The sequence below is a fragment of the Haplochromis burtoni genome, unplaced genomic scaffold (assembly GCF_018398535.1).
Source record: "Haplochromis burtoni strain Fernald_Lab_line unplaced genomic scaffold, NCSU_Asbu1 Contig_172, whole genome shotgun sequence".
Taxonomy (NCBI): domain Eukaryota; kingdom Metazoa; phylum Chordata; class Actinopteri; order Cichliformes; family Cichlidae; genus Haplochromis; species Haplochromis burtoni.
The window spans coordinates 600,719-620,334 of NW_024582533.1; the positions used below are offsets into that span (position 1 = coordinate 600,719).

General features: G+C 42.5%; 3 protein-coding genes across 3 annotated transcripts; 2 read left to right on the top strand and 1 right to left on the bottom strand.

The window, feature by feature from the left end:
- Nucleotides 1–510: 510 nt before the first annotated feature.
- prmt5 (protein arginine methyltransferase 5) lies at nucleotides 511–8,112 on the bottom strand. The gene is made up of 16 exons (XM_005933647.1): nucleotides 7,828–8,112; nucleotides 7,403–7,521; nucleotides 6,360–6,445; nucleotides 6,117–6,251; nucleotides 5,921–6,033; nucleotides 5,746–5,795; nucleotides 5,485–5,648; nucleotides 5,181–5,342; nucleotides 4,739–4,816; nucleotides 4,028–4,086; nucleotides 3,684–3,806; nucleotides 3,295–3,470; nucleotides 2,929–3,132; nucleotides 2,741–2,851; nucleotides 1,447–1,511; nucleotides 511–1,358 (listed from the first exon to the last, which is right to left on the bottom strand). The coding sequence occupies exons 1-16, from the start codon at nucleotides 7,923–7,925 to the stop codon at nucleotides 1,206–1,208; spliced, it is 1,896 nt and encodes a 631-aa protein (XP_005933709.1). The 5' UTR covers nucleotides 7,926–8,112; the 3' UTR covers nucleotides 511–1,205.
- A 1,220-nt stretch (nucleotides 8,113–9,332) lies between these two features.
- Nucleotides 9,333–10,855, top strand: psmb11a (proteasome 20S subunit beta 11a). Its single transcript, XM_005933645.2, has one exon. It carries the CDS (start codon nucleotides 9,525–9,527, stop codon nucleotides 10,557–10,559), a length of 1,035 nt encoding a protein of 344 aa, XP_005933707.1. The 5' UTR covers nucleotides 9,333–9,524; the 3' UTR covers nucleotides 10,560–10,855.
- A 440-nt stretch (nucleotides 10,856–11,295) lies between these two features.
- Nucleotides 11,296–18,730, top strand: psmb5 (proteasome 20S subunit beta 5). Its single transcript, XM_005933644.3, has 3 exons — nucleotides 11,296–11,562; nucleotides 13,809–14,115; nucleotides 18,044–18,730. The coding sequence occupies exons 1-3, from the start codon at nucleotides 11,308–11,310 to the stop codon at nucleotides 18,325–18,327; spliced, it is 846 nt and encodes a 281-aa protein (XP_005933706.1). The 5' UTR covers nucleotides 11,296–11,307; the 3' UTR covers nucleotides 18,328–18,730.
- Nucleotides 18,731–19,616: the final 886 nt, after the last annotated feature.

Below are 19,616 nucleotides of genomic sequence, written 5' to 3' on the forward strand. Positions count from 1 at the left end.
AGCACATCTCCCTTACAAGCTCCCTGATGGAAAAGCCCACACGAGGGGAAACTGTAGGTTTATTTGAAATAAAGTTTACCTTGTCACGGCGACACTGAAAACTCCAGCTGAGTTATGTTTTGCATTTCACTTATAATAACTACTATAGCTGCGCAGGACTGCTGGAGCCCATGGAAATGTTATGAGTAACTATACTTTTCAGACACATAAGGTGTAACTCCAGTCTTTAAAATGTTTTTTTTTTAAGTCTGTGCAGCCTGACTCAGCTGTTTTCCCTTCATCATTAAAAGTGTTGGAGGTGAAGTGATTAACTGTTGCAAGTGTATCTCTCCAAACATCTAACAACAACTAGCCTGCCCCCAGCACTACAACAGTGAGGACTTGAGAGAATTTCTTCTTAGGGCAAAATGAATTGAAACAGTGCACTTGTACCTTCATTTGTAAAAAGAATCATGGATTGCTTAGGGTCAAGGTCAAGAAAGGGTGACATCTACAGGAAAAATCACCTCCTTGCAGATCAGATCATCATTTAATTTCAACAGATTAAAATACAGGAACGGTGCTTAAACTGCCTTTAAAAAAAAAAAAAATCTATCATTTTAACAATTTAACATGTGACTCAAAAACATTCAAGCTTCAAACAAAAAGGGCGTGGTATGTAGAGAACACTACAGTGTGGTTTTTATTGACACGGTTCGAACAAAACAAAGGTATGAACAAACAGCCCCAAATGTCATGGTATGCAACCTGAAAAGCAGTTCCTTCTTATCTTCTCATGTTGAGCAGAAGGGTTTAAATATGCAAATATTGTGTATGGAATGTGTGTTTGATAAGGCATAAGTCCAGGATTGAGTGTAAATCGCTGTGTTGAACTGTAGTTCAGAACAATAAGGACAAGTAAAAAAGGATAGCATGATGACGCGGTGTTAACGTTTGACCTAATCTGAATGAGCCAGTCTCACAGCAACAGTACACTTTGGGTTCAGGTGAGAGTGGTGAATGTGGCACGAGATTTAAAAACAAGAAAAGGTTCAAATTTGGTTTATCCGTTCTATTCTTCCTAAACTGCAAAGTGCCCACCACCGTGGACTTTCAAGGGCTCGCACAAGTCCAGGTTTTTAACTGTGTCACGACACCCGTTCTTCCACTGCCACAGAGTCTGACAGAAACACAGGAGTCTGCCAACTTGTGCCGACGCGTCTTCTTCACAGGCCGATGGTGTAGGAACGGCCTGCGGGGTTGTGAATGGCAGAGCAGGAGGGCTCCGTCACAGCCCATTCATACCAAACCTTCTTCCCGTTGTTGCAGCGCCAGAATCGCACTGTGACATCATCGTCCTGGGATATGGAGATGGGTTGCTGTTGGCAAGAAGGAGCACGGTGACTTATCTATTCACTCTCATTTTTCAACTTTAGCATTTAACTCGGTACCGACTAAGGAACTTACTTTAAGAGGGAAGAGGATGGGGAACCATGAGAACATTCCGGGTGAGTGCGTTTCTGGTTTTATACCTGCCAACAAAGAAGACTTTAAATGACAGTTCAACCAAAAGGAAAAAGAAAATACTTCTAGTATTCTGGACTGTAGATTGTAGAGACATTACACCTGCCTTTTTTTTTCCTTCTTTTTTTTTTTTTTAAAAACACGATGGAAGTAGCTAGCGATGCTCAAAGCACCTGATTTTTCAGAAATCATGATCGAAACGCTCCAAAACAAAAATGTGAACATTTTCATGGAAGAACTATTTGCTTTCTGCACAACTACACCCACCAACGCATCATTCTGAAACATTAATGAAGCCCTGCTGGGCTGTAATGGTAACAAGCTGCACTCTTGATTCTGTTGCTGGATGTAGACTGACAGAAAACAGGTCCTAACTTCTGCATTCATTTGAAGCAACTAGGTCATGATTTTTTTATATGAACGTGCAAAGACTGAGTGCTAAAAGTAGGGCTGTGCGACATGTGGGGAAAGAAAAATAAATCTTATAATAATTACTTTTCCCCCAGTTTTCAGTTGATCGATATATTTCACAATATAAAATGAAGCATTAGTTATTAGCTTAAATGTTTCTTTCCATTCCTAACTGAAGATATGAGGTCAATTTTGATTTAAATATAACTTATTTTCTAATTTTATTTCAAGCTCATGTAAAATAAATAACATAGGTATACAGAACAAACAAACATTTTAATTCTCTAATTTAACTCTGCTTGATGACATCGTGTCTTTTATATGAAGCTGTCTGTTGCATTCATTGACCTCTCTTTCCAACAATGTCCTCGCCTTTTGAGCCTTGGGCTGTGTGTGTTTGGGGGGCATGTTTGGTAATGCTGGCACGTTATCAGTTTTTATTTTCTCTTTCATCTTTCTCACACTGCTAACATACTGGCGTTTATGTCTGCAGTAGCCCAAACATTAACATTTCCAACTGTGTACATCAACCTAACCTGACGCAGCTCTAACTCTCTTCGAGCCACATGATTGGTTTGGCGTAGCACCATTCTGTTTGGTTTTTCATGCCATTTTCAGGCATTTATCAACACATGGCTGGAATGAATCTACTAACTTTACATTACTCTGTTGAGGAAAAGTTATTTTGCTGTGATAATCTTCATGGTTTTACCATCCAGCCCAAATTGCAAGGACGATGACAGATTCTAAAACTGGGGAACTCGTAAAAAAACCTGATGAATAAAAAACAAAATAGGCCAAAGGACAAATGGATCTGCTGACTTACTGAGTGTGACATCTTTGTAGAGAGTGGTCTCAAAGTAGCCAGCAAAGCCATGGAGCACAGAGTTACAACCCACTGTGAATCTGAGGCACTGATACCGGTTATTGTTCATATCTGAAACAGACGGAGGGAGAGGTGGTGAGCACATGCTCTACAAGCTTATTAGAGGGATTTTAAGCGATTCCATCTACCTGTTGAGGGGTGTGTGAAGGTGAAGCAGGGTTTGGGATCAGCCAACTGGTGGAAGTTATGAAGGCGCACAACATAGGGCGTCTCAAAATGGGACTCTGGATCCTTGTCTCGTTCGCGGCACCCTCGTACTTCGTTGTAAAGCTTAGAGGACGACAGAGGAGCCAAGTAGGACGTGTACGAGCAGGGAATGCTCACGCCATCATCTGAAGGTGAGATGATAAGAACAAAGGGGAAAATGAAAGTAATTAGAGTCAGGAAGCATTAAAAGGTGACGCTTTCAATATGGCTTGGTGTGGAAAAATGACCTCTGATGACTCTGCAGTGTCTACATGTGTAATTAAGTCTTCATTAAAATCCTGAAATACCTTTGAGAAAATGCTGTGCTCCATCTAAGCACTCTGGGGAGAGTTCATTGTCGCCAAATGATCCGAGCAGCTCGCTGACAATGATGTCAGCTTTCTCTGGTGCGGCCCACTCCCGCATGTCACATGACACCACCGTCACCTGATCCCCCCACTCCTCAAAGCGCCAATTCTCTAGCCTAGAGAACACACATCAATAAAATAAGCGTTGAAAGTTTCAGGCTTCACTTCAATCCCCTCCTGACTCACTATAAATTCGGACAAAATCAAAGGCCAAGCTTTTATCCAATCTATAGACTCATTCAGGTAGCGCAATTGATCTGTTGCATGCGATAATATTTTTGCTTGTACGTTGTGAAACATGGAACATTTGAAAGCATTATTTTACTCACGTCACTACAGCATTGGGATTTTTCTCCACAGCATACACCCTCAGTCTCCTGTCTGCCTGCCTGGCAGCACGCAGGGATGCATTGACCAGAGGACCCCTACCTGCTCCCAACACCATCAACACCCTGTGGAAAAAACACATCATTTTAGACAAGGCTGCTACCCTGGTGGTTACCACTGAAGTTTAAACAGTGTGTGTTATCCTGCTCTACTTCCAGTGAGACTTATAGGAGTATATTATAGACTGCCATGATATTGAGGTATTAATCAATATCTGGACACAGTTCCTACTCCACAATCCTCATTTGTGACTCTTTATACAATAATTTTAGATATAGATACTTACTGAACATTAGTGTCCTTCTGCTCCTCTGGAACTCTGTCTAGCAAACATTTATATACAGCCTGCACACACAAAGAAAAGACCAAAAACAAAATGGTGTTAAATACATTTTGCCTCAAACTCTTACAGACCATTTAAACCCCTTTATTAACACTAAACACCTAAATGTCAGTGTTTTTCAAATGCTACATGAGTGACAGTCTGATTTATGTGGATAAGCTCTACATACACAGACAAATATCTAGGCGTATCTTCACATTCAGGCTGAACAGAGGCCAAAGCAACTGATAATGATTATGGGCAACAGTGTGGTGCGGTGGTGAACACAGTTGCTTCACAGTAAGAATGTTCTGGGTCCAAGTCCACTGGCTGGATCAGGGCTTTCCAAGAAAATGGACAGATGGATAATAAATACAAGCTCATAGGTAAAAAGCAACTGACCAATATTGAAAACTGATACCATCCACTAAGGAAACATGAGCCAGGAACTGAATTTTCAAAATAAGCGCAAAGGGACTGTCCACTAATAAAATTAATCACAGCTAGCCGTGTTCTCTGTGATGCATAAAAACAAATGCACTTGCATATCTGAACAGTCTGCCCAAGTAAAGTCTGTTTTACTGCATTTGTATGTCTACTGGACAAGCAAAGACCTTTCTGTAACATCTGTGCCATGCCTCCTCATACCCCCAAAAAAATGTCTGACTGTCTTACTTGTTGGTACTGTGAATACTTAATAGGATCCTTCTCGAACACTTCGTATGTCTGAGACTCCAAGTTGTCCATCAGAGGCTAAACAAAGAAAGCAAAACATGACGTTAAAAGGTCCTGATTAGGAGGAAAAAGCAAAACAGCCTCACAGTTTTACAATTCTACCAAACAGTGAAACTGCAGTTTCCATTCATATCTCTCGAGAGTGACTTTTGAGTATATCGTCACTTCATTACTTTATATTATTAGACATGTGTACAATATGTCACAATTAACAGATTAATTCTTGACTTAAAATGTATAGTTTGCAAGGTCATTGCATTTGACCATCAAAATCTAATCTGATGTTCCTTCAGTGATCCAACCAGACATAACTATACATCTAGCTATGGCTTCAGGTTGCACAGAGGCATACAAACGTGAGCATGAAAGGGTACTTCCTCACCTGTAGAGGTGACTGCAGGTAGTCTTCATAACCCTTAGCAAAGAGCTCGTAGGCATTGGGTGCAGGCCTGTTCTGGTTGAGGTACTCCAGGTACTGCAGGTAGGATCGGAAGTCCTTGTCAGTGTGCCGACTGGTGCCTGTGAAGATGAACTGGGCCTCCAACTAAAAAAGACGATCATTTTAATTTAAAGATTTATTTTTCAAAACTAGACAAAAAAACAAAAACAAAAAAAACAACCTTTTTGTATTTGATTGCAGATTGTTTGATTTTAACAGAACTCAATCTATGAATGTTATTTTATACCTTGAAGAGTCGAAAGATTATTCTCTGATGGGCTTTCGACAAAACAGGGAAGCCCTTCTTATTGGTTAGGAAGATGCTGGTGGGGAGAATGGCTGCTTTGATAGGTTCTCCGAGCCATTTATCAATCACAGTGTCTGATGGCATATCTGGTCCAATTTCAACCGCTTTAGGAATACAAACGAAGCACAATCTCAGTAACAGACAGGAGCATAATTATTTCTCAATGCCCAAAGGTTGCTGCTTCACAGTGTGTTCTCTCACCAAGACAGATCCTCTTGTTGTAGTCACAAAGGGTTCTGAATGAGTTCCACCTATGAAAAAAAAAAATGAGGTAAGTAAACAAAGAAAGACAGTGTTTTAAAGGAAATCAATAGTAACCGTTTCAGCATGCAGACGGCACTCAGTTGCTCAGGAAGTGCCGTGGCATGAAACTAACCAGCTCCAAGTCTTCTCATCAACGCTTGTGTCATCAGTACAAGAGATCGGTTCATTCTCAGTCAGATCTTCCCGCATGTCCTCTGACGCCATCAGTGGGACGCGTATCCAGAACTAATCAAAAAAAGAGGACAGCAGCAGTTAAATGAGCACTTCCACTGTCTTGACTTGTTGATTCCTGATGTGCTGCGTCTTACATTTGAGGTGTGATGTCCAATGTGGATGTGATTTAGCAGCACTCGGGCTAGATTGGCATTACTGAGGCCCTTCAGAGGGATCATGAAGACAGGCAGGCCCAGGTAGGCGGAGAAGTTTAGCTCCTGAGCAAGAGCCTGGAGAGGAACATGGGAAAACAGATAAGATAAGCATTACACGATAACCTCACTCATATCTCAAGATCAAAGAACCCTCACAAGCACCATCAAACTCAAAGAACTTACAGCCTCTGAGTTTCTGCGTTCTGTCTCGATTTCTGAATCTGCATCGATCCATGGAGAGAGCTTCCCAACGATTAGAGTATTCCAATCTAGACAGAACAAAAGGACGGTTTAGAGAAAGCATCAAACACCTAACCACTTTACCTTTATACTAAAATCACATTCTTTTGATGATGAGTATTTAATACAAAATATGAAAATGATTAGAATTAGTGTCTTAACATCTACTTTCCTTCTTAGGCTGGGCTTTAGCAGAACAAATGGTATTTTTAGGATTGGTCTTTCAGCACAACCTACCTACTTTCTGATGAGATTTAGTTTGCAGACAGATGTCCTGACATAAAGACTTCATTGCTCCATTAATTTTTGGCAAACTCCCCTGCTTCAGATGCAGCAAAACAGGCCCTGACCATGATAATACCACCACGCTTTTATGCTTTAATGCGGTGTTTTCCTTACTCCAAACAGTCTTTTAAACTTAAACTAGCAAGTTCTATTTTGGTCTCAGAAGCCCACATAAGATTGTTCAAATGCTCAGTATTCTTTTTGCAGAGTAGCTGCTCTCTTTTTGGTGCCCTGCTATGAACAACACGTTGTTCAGATTCTGTAACCCTTTCCATCCCGATGAACATCAGCAGTTCCTTCCTGAATCTTTCTAAAATCTCATTTATGCCATGACACACTTACACAAACGTATGTTGTCAAACTTTGATAAATTTATGTTCTATGAATAAAAAGTAATTTACTGAGAATTGTAAAGGTTGCAGTGTTTTTGGTTTAACAGACCTAATAAGAAGTTAATTTCCACTTTTAGGACTGTAAAAACTGACTATGCTTAAATTTATTTAATATTACAGTTAAATAGAATTTAAAGTGACCTTGACCCCCCCTCCCAATAAATAAAGGGCACCAGTAGACCCCACCATGCCCAAAAATACCCTGCACAGAATAACACACTCAGTGTTTCCTCTCACTTTAGGGGGACTGATGATTTAATAGCTAGTAATGCCTCAGGCTGCAAAAGACAAAGGGGCAGGAAAACTGACCTCTGCCACATAACAGCAGGTCCGACCGGGTCTGGGCTCCAGGTCGGGATTTAGCGGGCTCCAGCTCATATTCCCTCCTGAACCTCGGGTGGAAGAGAGGCATGCACAGGAAGTCGAACCTGGATACCAGAGGAGGGAAGCACTTCAGTTAACATTCAAAATATTTATAATATCAGCACGAAGTAAAACACAAACTTGTTTTCTAAGTAATCCTCCACATAGCTCAAATATACTATGGGAGTAGGCAAAGCCTGTGTACTGCACACTTCACTACAGTGTCAAGCATCATTGTGATTCGGGCACGTGCTGGTAATTCACCGGCTAGCTTAGCAACCATCATGCACTGAGAACGTGCTAGCAAAGCAGCGCGTTCTGCTCATTTCAGCTAAACAAAAATTACACGTAGAATCGAAAAACCATCTTACCCAAGTTTGGCGACCGCGGATAACGTGTCGGCTATCTCTGGCACACAATTCAAATCTCTCCCGCAGGACACCCTGCTCCCTGTGCTGGCAGACGCCATGACTTTAGCCGACTGAATGAATTGATTTCTCGGACTTTCACATTGCTCTGCCTTTAGAAGAAACTGGCGCCATCTTGGCTCCTAAAGATTGCAATGCTTGCTGGCTAACAAACGTGAGACAGAACCAAGATGGCTAATGAGTGCACAAGTTGCATATCGCGTACATTGTCGCGATAATTGTGCACCGAGCGTTGTTTAAACGTTGCCATTTGATGTTTCACGGCGACTTCTTTTTCCAAGACGAACAGGTTGCTGTACTTTGATAGAGAAAATAAAAACCAGAAACCAGATTTGAGAAATAAAAACCCGGCAAGCCCTTCCTCCACTGTACAAATACAAAAAATTATTTACTACTAGCTGATAATGGGGACAATTTTTTATTTTTTATTATATTTAATTTTATGCTATGTTATTTTATTTTTTTAATATACAGATGAAAACGTATTGTTTTGTGCTGCCTGTCTGTTACTCTTTTAAATGTGCTGACAGCCTCCCGCAGCTCGCTGCACTCTACAGTACATGGACGTCTTGCTTCTGCACACATTGTTAACTATTGTATAGTTAAGCAAACATTGACCAGAAATTATTTAGATAGAGACTTTTTTAGACCCACTCATTAAGAAGCAATAAAACACCACAAAAACACTTCCCTACTCATAAAATTGGTTTATTTGGCAATTTGTTCATAAATAACTAAAATTAAAAAATATTTTTTCAGCAGAAAATTCAGTGTTATGTGAAATAACATTACTGCTGAAGATGTTTTATCCTCAGATCATTTTAAAAATGGCATGCTTTATTTAATCATCAGTAATTTGTGATATTCTTTAAAAGTATGTCTGTAGTTGCTGCTGGCCAAGGTGGTCAGTCAGATAAAAACTTGTCTGTTATGATGATATATCACAGAAGCTCCTCTATTTGCCAATTCTGGTTGTGTTTTCACATTCGAACACAACGAGAAAACGGTGCAAGTCTCTGACACTGACATATGTTAAACGGAAACACCTACAGTTTCCATTGGGATCCAGGCAGGCGTGCTTTGTGGAAAGTACAATAGCCAGTTGCAGCCTACCGATGACAATGTTCTAAAAGATGGATGAAAACAAGCAACAAAGTTTTATGACAGAATGCTGTTTGAGATGAAAGGCAAAAGATCACTTTCACTTTGGTACGTTTTGATTGATTTCTATTTATAGATTCAACTAGGCAGCACCGCTTGCTTTGCTTGTCCTTACTGAACTCCACTTGTAGGACTTGCAGAAAGTGGCTTCTGCGGATATCAGGTTCACAGCATGTAGGCTAAAATATCACTTACATAAACCATAAATGGTTTTGGATATGGTACACGGCGTGTGTATATGTGTGTGTTTTTCTACCCGCTGTCACACCTGCACGAGCTATAAAAGCGCAAGAACTCAGAAGCAGATGAGAAAGAGTAGCAGCATCCGCCCTCTACAAACCAGATCTGTTTCTTTGACACTTAAGATTGTGTTTGATCAGCTTTTCAGTGGATAGACTGTGTTTGAGAACAACTTTTGTTTACTTTTCAACAGAAAAGATGTTCTGATTTTGTGATCAAGTATCTGTGTCTACACCATCATGGCTTTGGAAGATGTTTGCAGCTTCAAAGAAAGGCCGGTGCAACATAAATGGTTTTCTTTTTCATCTCTGGGGGACGCAGCAATTCCATTTCCTACGAGTGACTGTTACAACCTAAGATGCTCAAGACTGGAAACATCTGAAAACAACTGTGGAGTTCCACTGCATTTTTTTATACCACCTCTTCCACATTCCTCCTCTTTCATCAACACACCGTTGTCATCCTTCTGCCCACCCAAAAATTCAATGACAGTCCAGAAGCCTTTCCGTTTGGCTCATGGAACAACAACCCTGGGTTTCATCTTCCAAGGTGGGGTAATAGCAGCAGCAGACACACGTGCCAGTGCCGGGGGTCTTGTTGCCTGTCCGGCTGTTCATAAGATCACCCCTATTCACTCTCATCTAGTGGTCACATCTTCTGGTAGTGGTGCAGATTGCATGCTGTGGGAGAGAATTCTGATTAGAGAGATCAGACTGTACCAGTTACGGCATGGACATCGCCTTTCAATACGTGCCACAGCTAAGCTCCTTTCATCTATGCTCCATCCTTTTAAAGGTACTGAAATGTGTGTTGCTCTTACACTGTGTGGTTGGGATAAGCAAGAGGGTGCCGTTGACTGTGCAACAAGTTTGGAAGACTCACCCTGGATGACTGATGATAGCTCCTTGGCTGTTTTTAGTAACCAAAACATTACTGCAACAACTTCTCCAAACAGCGGTCCAAAGCTTATATATGTGTGCAGTGACGGAGCCCGACTGCAGGGAGATGTCTTCTCTGTGGGCTCAGGCTCACCTTATGCTTATGGAGTCTTGGACAGAGAGCTGAGGTGGAGCCTGAGTAAAGGAGAAGCCATCTCATTGGCAAGAGAAGCAGTGTTCAGGGCCACTCACAGGGATGCCTACTCGGGGAACAATGTGGACCTTTTCCACATCACAGCACAAGGATGGAGCCAGAGAAAGAGAGAGGACTTGAAAGAAGAATATTACAGAGATAAAGAAAAGAAGGGAAAGAAAAAGAATGACAAACTCAAATAATACTCAATAATCAAAAACATTTATGTGTGGGAGGAAATTATGATGTTATATTTATCATTGAAAAGTAAATTTAATAATAATCACACACATTTACACTCTGATGGATGGATCGGAGAGTAACTTGGGGTTAGTATCTTGCCCAAGGATTCTTGACATGCAGACTGGAGGAGCCTGGGAACAAACCACCAACCTTCTGATCAGTGGGTGAGCTGCTCTACCTCCTAAGCTACTAATGGGCAAGCACAGTGGCTTGAGGTTAGCGCTGTTGCCGTACAGCAAGAAGGTCCTGAGTTCGATTCCACCATCTGCATGTTCTCCCTGTGTTTGCGTGGGTTCCCTCCAGGCACTCCGGCTTCCTCCCACTGTCCAAAGACATGCAGTTTGTGGGGATAGGTTAATTGCTTAATCCAAATTGCCCATAGGTGTGAATGTGGGAGTGAATGTGAGTGCAAATGGTTGTCTGTCTCTGTGTGTTAGCCCTGCGACAGACTGGCGGCCTGTCCAGGGTGTACCCTGCCTCTTGCCCTATGACAGCTGGGATAGGCTCCAGCGCCCCCCGCGACCCTGAAAAGGATAAGCGGAAGTGAATGGATGGATGGATAATAATAATAATGATAATAATAATAGCTGTGGAATAAAAGGTATTTCCTTTACCTCACACTTTTTTTTAACCAATACACCGCCACAGACACAGGGGGCGCTGTTTGATTTTGTTACCGTGACAGAATAAAAAAAACTACCGCGGCGGATGTTGCTTGTTCATCATACATTTTCAAAGATGGCCCTTGCTAGTGTGTTGAGCGGTGATTCTGCGGATTTTTCGTTTGATAGTAGCCAGTCCTTTGCTTTTGGTGGCGGACCCGGACCAAGAGGTCTGGGGTTAGAAGGCACGCCCGAGGACAGCCTCAGTTTTTCCGTTAAAAACCCGCTGTGTGTCGGAGACGATGATGGCGTCGAAAGGAAAATAGAGTTTCTGCATGGAACCACCACCTTAGCATTCAAAGTAAGTTAACGGTCCAGTTATTGTAGCTATATGGTATAAGAAACCCCAGTAGCAGTTGTATACCTGTCTAAACTAGACGTTTGATAAATTTTGACTTTACATATCATACGCTAGGGTTTCCGGTATAAATTGTCTCTGATGTTAGCATGCTAGCGTGGCTACAAATCGCTTTCTCATGACAGATGTGCATGGTACACGAGATAGGTGATGCGCACTTAAGTAAACGTAAACAAGTAATCTCTCTAATATGTTTACTATGTATAGTATTAAGACAAATCGTGAATTACGTAGGCTTACGTTGACGTTTCTCAGTCAATTTAAAAGCAAAAATGTGGGTGTTTTAATAACATAGTCACGTGAATTTATATAGTAGGAAATCTGACGTGTTCTTCCGTAAAAAGTGCAGCAAGTACACACTTTTTGATGGTTACAACTTAAAAGAGCTACCTAAACGTGTGTTATTTCCAAAGTGATTTGTGCTGAGTATGTAAATGTATTTCATCCATAGGAGAGCCTAACCGACACAGGATATTTTGGCTGATAGTATACATTTTTAAGGGTTTTAAAATAAACTCGTGCCTTTTATATACTTGAAATATGCTCAGTTATATACTGAAAAGGCAAAATGGATGAAAATAGTGCGTTCCTCACAAACTAATCGCCTACCACCTCTTCAACTTGAACCCCAACTTTTAGACACTGTGTAGCGTGTTGTAAACAACAGAAGCAGCCCCAGGTGTTGGGGAAAGTACACGGAGAGACCATTTCTCACTTATCTCGAGTATCGTTTTATATATTTTGCTCCGAGGAACATCACATCATGTTAGAGGTTAAAATGTGATGATCTTTCATTATTATGTCATTACTATGTTCAGTGACGTTGCAGTAGGAAGGAGAAAAGCACAAAGGTCCTTTAATAAGATTCCTGTTAATTGTATTCAGATGTATACATGTATAATGTGTTGAATGAATTAAAGTCACACTTTCTGTGAGTCTTCTTTTCAACTGTGAGTTCTCCATACCTGCTTTTCTAAATGTTATTGTTAAAACACACATGAAGTTTTGATGGAAGAAGACGTGTATTCGATTAGTCGTGACTGTGGTGCGCACAATAAAAACAAACTTGCATGCTCACGAAAAGAAGCCAAGAAATCTCTAGAAAGTGGAAATGTTCTTTTTGATGTTGTACATCAAAGTAGAAAATCTAAAAGGGGGAAAAATAAATCTTGATTTCTAGAAAGTTTAAGGCTTGCTGTTGTTTTTTTGTGCTGTAAAGATTTAAGCAGTGTCTCTGAGGATACACTTATTTGTAATTAACAATCCTTCCCTAAAAAACCACCAAGATTCCATTGACAGGCTTATAAACTGGCATGTACAATTGGCGATGCATAAATACATTCTGCCTCTGTGCCGTAGAAACCCCCGATTGAAAACATTTAAAACGGCATGAAAGAGCCTTGCTGTTGATTTGTCATCACAATTGAAAACAGCCATTGTAGTCTTCTCCCTCAGTTTGTCAAACGCTGTGGAGCAGTGTAAATACAGAACCCTGCTGATGGCTTTTGTCTCTTCAGGGGATTTGTTGATACAAGTAAAAGATAAAAATAACGCCATCCTTATCCCTTAATCCCTTAATGAAAACATCCCCCACAGACATCTCCCTCTGACTGGCCAAATCTGTTGTCTACTATACTTGCTTCTGTGACTGTCAGTTCGCTGATAGAGGATTTTGGAAGGAAGAGCAAAAGTCTTTCCTCTTATCCAGCAGCTTTCTGCTAGAGCCGAACCGTATATTGCACCTCTCTGACAGCTGTAGAGCAGCAGCTCTTTTTTTTTTTTTTTGCCTCATTTAGGCAGAACTGCTGCAAGCGATCTCTTACTTAAATTTAGAGCAAGTGACTCTATTCTGTTAAAAGCAGTGGATGTAAGGGAGGGCATTAAAATGTATTATGCACTGGTAAGTAGTGTAGCTGTTTAAGAGAGAGTGGCACTGATTGCAAAGTTCTGGGCCACTGCTAATGTTTAAAATGACAATTTGGCTGCGAGCCAGTTCCAGTTGATTTTAACTGTTTAACCCAACAGATCGATCGATCACTGACATCGGTAAATGCCATCTTTGTGTCTTTTCTTAATCAATGTACTGATATCAGTCTATATATCTAGTACTTTAAACATATGGTTTTGTGAGGAACTTGTGGAAATGTGGGCTACCCGACCCATTTTTTGACTGCTGTTTCCCCTCTCAGTTCCAGCATGGAGTTATCGTTGCAGTGGACTCTCGAGCCACAGCGGGCTCCTACATCGCGTCACAGACGGTCAAGAAGGTGATTGAGATCAACCCCTACCTACTGGGTACTATGGCTGGAGGAGCTGCAGACTGTAGCTTCTGGGAGCGCCTGCTGGCCCGCCAGTGTCGCATCTACGAGCTTCGCAACAAGGAGCGCATCTCAGTGGCAGCCGCCTCCAAGTTGCTTGCTAACATGGTGTACCAGTACAAAGGCATGGGACTTAGTATGGGAACCATGGTCTGTGGCTGGGACAAGAGAGGACCAGGTAACATCAACAGTTATATCTGACATGGACATGTCATTTTGTCTGGTTTTAAACTGATCTAGATAGAATTTGTACTACTTTAAACTGTACCAGTATCAAGATATGCAGTGCTTCCTTGAACTGATTGTAGGACAATTTGTATAGTGTCAAATCAAAACAACATTTTCCTTGAGGCACTTTCTAGTGTAAGGTAAAGACCTTACAGTAATACAGAAAACCTATAATGGTACAGTAATAAACATATTTTAGCTAACATTCACACACATTCTGTCTACAATGACTATATCAGAAGCAGCTTGGGATTCAGTGTCTTGCCCACAGATGCTTTGGCATGGAGACTGGAGCAGTCAGGGATTGAATTACCAACCTTCCAAGTAGTAGATGACCTGTTCTACTTCCTGAGCTCCATTATCTCCCCTAATGGGGAGATAAAACTGGCAATCTGGAATCAAGTTGACCTCATGAAAAACTATGCAGTCTGTGAAAATTGTTCTTGAAAATGGTAAATTTGGAGAAAGAGCAGCAGAACGACATCCAGCAAAGTACAGCTGGCCTGGAAACCAAATGTGGACTTAGTGACTGAGTCCAACACTTGTCTGCCTGCTGCTGGTTCTCCTAAGAGTGGCCTTCCAGCTTGGAGTAGATCTCTGAAGCAGAGCAAGGGGCACAAGTTGAAGTGTGTATGAATACAGGGAAAGAGGCTTTCTGGAGATGGAGCTGAATGTGTAGCCAAATTAGCCTCCTGTCAAAACAGGAGAGTCCAGGTGGTTAGCAGCTAAACTTTAAAAATATAAAAGAGGGGATTGTGAACCGGTGAATGTATGCTGATTTTGTCTTACTCAAAAAAAAGTCCCCAATATTCTTGTATGGGATATAACTGTTTAATCTCTTTGTTGCCGTTTGTGATTCAGCTTTTAAGTAATGCACTTAAATCTACTCAACACACATCAGCTTTTCTCTCTTGACATATGCTAATGGGTCTGTTTTTATGTGAAAGATTATTTTGGCAGCTTAATCATGCATCGGTTTTGTTTCTCAGTGTTGTCAAAGATTCTTAGTCCCAGGCAAATTTCAAAGAGGCTTCATTATTCATTCATTCTTCATTATTTTTTTAAGCATGAGTTTGGACATGAGTGGTTAGCTGTTTATTATTTAAATGAAATATACTACAGCTGGGCTGTGCGGATAATTATCATTTAAGAAAAAAACAAACATATGCATTACTCCGGGTTAGCCACTAGGTGTCACTGCAGCCTTTCTTTTGCTCTGTCTGTTTTAGTACCTTAAGCTGTGGCTTTTGAATACCACACAGTGTGAGGCTGTACATCACAGAAGGTGTGCTTAAAGAGGCCGCCACGGTGACACAGTAATGGGAAATCGATGAGGCTGGGACTGCAGGCCAGTGAGAGCACGGTGGGATGATGGACATTGGGTCTCAGCCCTGGACAACTGGGTCGTATGCATAATGGCCGTACACGTGCTGAGATCGATGGTGGCTTTGTATGGAAAGCCAAGAGGTCTCTGTGAACAATGACAGCCCGGTGGTATGCCAACAAACGCAAATGACACGTGTTAAATCCCGGGCAATCAATTGGGGAAATAATGATCCCTGTATAAGTTCAATATGTATGCGGGCTTTGCCATGGTTCCCACAATGCCAGTGATTGAACGGAGAGGTAAATGTCATGTAAATTAAATCAATCACGATTAGGTGGGAAGCTCATTAACCAGCTACAATCATGTCAGGCACTTATTCCCCTGATGAAGTGTCTTAAGCTCCATGCAGACTAAATTGAATAAAAGCGACATTGAGGAGCTTGACAAATATGGCTCAATGTAATAACATTACATGTTATGACACTCACATAATCAGGGCACGGTTAATGCTTGATAGCTGGATAGCGGCTTTGGCTTTGACAGAGGAAAAAGTGATTGTACCTTGCGTGGCACCCCCCCCAGTGCTCTCTCTAAAGACATCAAGGCTTCGTAATGAGCTGATATGTGATCCACTGAAATGTAGCGTCATGGCGACAAAGCCGAGCAATGTTTGATACGAGTCCTCATCAAAGAAGACCCATGTGGCTGTCGGTTTCGAGCAGGTCCCAAGGGAATGATGTAATCGCTTTTTCTCCTCTGTACAACTGCTGCTGTCTTTTTACTCCTGAGCCAGTCATAAATTCTAGGGGGGGAAGGACAGATGACAGACACTGACCTATTTGAGGCTACCCACCCATGCATCCTTACATACACTGTAATAATGTCATTCCATCCAGCTGCACTGGCTGCTGTTTTTAAAAAAAAAAAAGAAAAGAAAAAAGGCTCTTCGAGCACCTGTCAGCTGATTGATGGAGTAGAAGGAGCCTCTCCTGGCTGCAGAGCTCCACCATCCAAACGACACTTCCGCTCTGATGTGTGCCTTGCAAATTTTAACCTCCCTCTTCCACCCCTCCACCCCCCTCCCCCTTGGTTTTCTGAGCACTCCTCATCGGCTGCATGTGTTTCAGACTGTTAAGTGATAAGTGATTGCATTGGGCGCTACAAAGATCCCAGGTGTGAGGGGTTTTTTGGGGTTTTTTTTTTAATGGATGTGGGAAGTGTCTTTTGGGTGCCGCTCTGCTGCTATACTTGGACCTCCTAAAGAGTCCTCATCCACCTCCGTCAACTGTGCTACTCAACACAAGAGGCTGCCTTTACAACTCTCTCTGCCTGCCCATTATGTTTTTAACGAGTCCCTCACAGTTTTCAAGAGGAACAGGCAGGTCTTGGAATGGCAAATTACCCCCGTGCATAGGCAGGCGCTGGATGATTATCATGGCAAGCTAACGACAGGCTGAGGAAGCTGCAATTTGCCAGTTGAAAGCAATGGTAAGCTCCCCCCAAAAAGCAAGTGGCTCTCTATCCCTAATAGACTGTCACTAGTTTAGCTGCGAATCTCTGCAAGCGAGGGTGTGCAGTGTGAGGGCATTTTGAAGTGTTTTTTAATGTGGGAGATGAGAGATAGCGGTGGATATTAGGTAATTTTCCATGCATGTGTTCCTGCGTTTGTCTGTGCATCATTTTCACAGGTTTGAATTTGTGAAAGCAGTATGAAAAAACATGCCTTTTCGCAGGCTGTCTTTTTACCATCTGCAGGCTGACTGTGGGCGAGCTCACAGGCTGGTGCTAGTCACCCGTTCCACGTCACTCCGGGATGAGGCCTAGCGAATGTGTCATAGCGCGGAACAAAATGTCTCGCATGTGTCCACGAAGCGTGGTGTGGAGCAAACTGTCCCTCACAGGTCCATCAGAGCATTGTGAGTCTGCGGTGCACATAAGATTACATGTTTGTGGTGGAGGCAGAGCTTGTGCCTCCATGTGATGCTCAAGTGTGTAAAGGTTAAAGAAATGTGTGTGTTTGTGTGGAAGAAGTGCGCTGTACTTGTTTGACGTCTACAGGATGTGAGCGCGATGTTGTTCTTTGCCCTCCCTGGCGAGGTGCGAGATGCTGTTACCTGCGAAGCTCAGGTTGTGGGTCGATAGTTAATTTTTGGCCTGTTTGCGGGGATCAATAAGATCCAGAGCAGGGCCCCTGGGCGGACGGCGATGTGGCCCCCGCCTTGTCAGCAGGTTCTGCGGCCGGCTTCGTTTTACTTGAAGAGGGTGCAGCTGTTCATATCTGCCAGCCTTACTTCACTTGGAGAGGTTGCAGCTGTTCATATTCTCTCTCTCTCTCTCTGGAGGACATGCCGTGCGTGAGCGTTTCCAAGATCGCGTGTGTGTGTTTGTTTGTGGGAGCACTGCGGTGTTAGATGTACACCATCTCAGTTTTCCTGTCAAAGCGCAACATCTAGAGAAATACAACTCCCTTTACACTGTTTCTCTGTCCTCTTTGCCTTCCTGTCCTATTGACCCACCCGTTGTCCTTTGTTCCTTTTTTTTTGCTTTTCAGGATTGTACTACGTCGACTCAGAGGGGAACCGGGTGTGCGGCGACTTGTTTGCGGTGGGGTCAGGCTCCATGTATGCCTACGGTGTGATGGACAGCGGCGTGAGACACGACCTAACGGTGGAGGAGGCCTGCGAGCTTGGCCGTCGCGCCATCTACCAGGCCACGTACCGCGACGCCTACAGTGGAGGGCAGGTCAACCTGTACCACGTCCACAGCGAGGGCTGGACCAGGATCTCCCAGGACGACGTGCTCATGTTGCACCACCAGTACAAAGATCAGGCGTAGTTATAGAAAACAACATAACGTAGAGCCGGGTGAGGGTTGGGAGAGATGAGGGAAGGGGTAGGAACTTATTCTAGTATCCAATGTTTAGCTGTTCTGAAATGCCAGAAAGGGTTGACACATAATAAAAAGGACTCATCTGCAGATTGACTGCGACTCACATTTCTTCTGTGACTTGTTGCTAGCTTCAAGCCTTTATACTGTACATTTTTAACAATGCCAGTGAGCTCCACTCGCCCTCCACACAGTATGATTTGAGGGGTTGCAGAGACAGGCCCGATGACTCAAACATGCTTTAATACAGTGTGGGAGTAGTGTGGTGCTTGCCCTACATACATTTCATTTGGATCGTACTCTTAGAAACTGCATCGCCTTCTTCAATAAAACCTGTGATGTTCTCTCTTTTTTTTTTTCCAAGAGTCTTGCTTTTGTTATTTCGTGGGAGGGCCAATTCCATCTTTGGGTCACAAGATAGTGAATTGTATTTTCTTAGAATTTCCTATTTATGCAAATGTTTAACGGGATCGCTTCCTTTTCCTTTTGATGTAGTCGTTTTGCCACTCGTTGTGTTTACATTTCAGTCATCTGTTTCCCTCCACAGATGTGGGGATTTTGGAGGTACATCCAAAATCTGTGTAGTCTCCTCTATACGTTGTGTTTATTAGTGGGGAGTAGTGCTGTCTAAATAGCACTATTTAATTGCGTACCACCAGCCTCAGTAATTGTGCCTCCTGAGTTGTAACAGTATGTTTTCTTCCCCTCATTGATAATGTTCCCTTCCTCCGCTCACGTTGCACAAATGCGCCTTTTAATTGGAAGGGGAAATTTATTCTTTAATTCCTCCCTGACACCCTTAGCTTCTCAGCGTGCAGTGTTGTGTGCCACCCTGCCATGGTGTTTTACAATGTAACGACCTGCGCTAGCGGTGTGTCCCCCTCCAGCGGTTTTTATGGCCCGGAATAAACACTAATAAAGGCGATGGGGTAGACAGCCGGAGCCGGCGCACTTTCAAACCGTGGTTAAAAACTAGTTTCACAGGTGACTAGTTAGCAGATGGAATAGAAATGGGATTTCGATAAATGGAAATGAGTGAGTCTCGTCTGCGATGCTGCTTCTGTTAAATGAAGTGATGGGGAATTGCAGCGTCAATAGAAGCAGATACTGAAAGAGTGACGACGCATGCGTCCGTGGAGAGGTGCTAAAATGGAGCAGATGTGTTAAACTTTGTATTCAAATTTTGAGAAAACTGTAACCACACATGTCCTCCCTGGCTGGCTTCAGGAGTTGGAGGA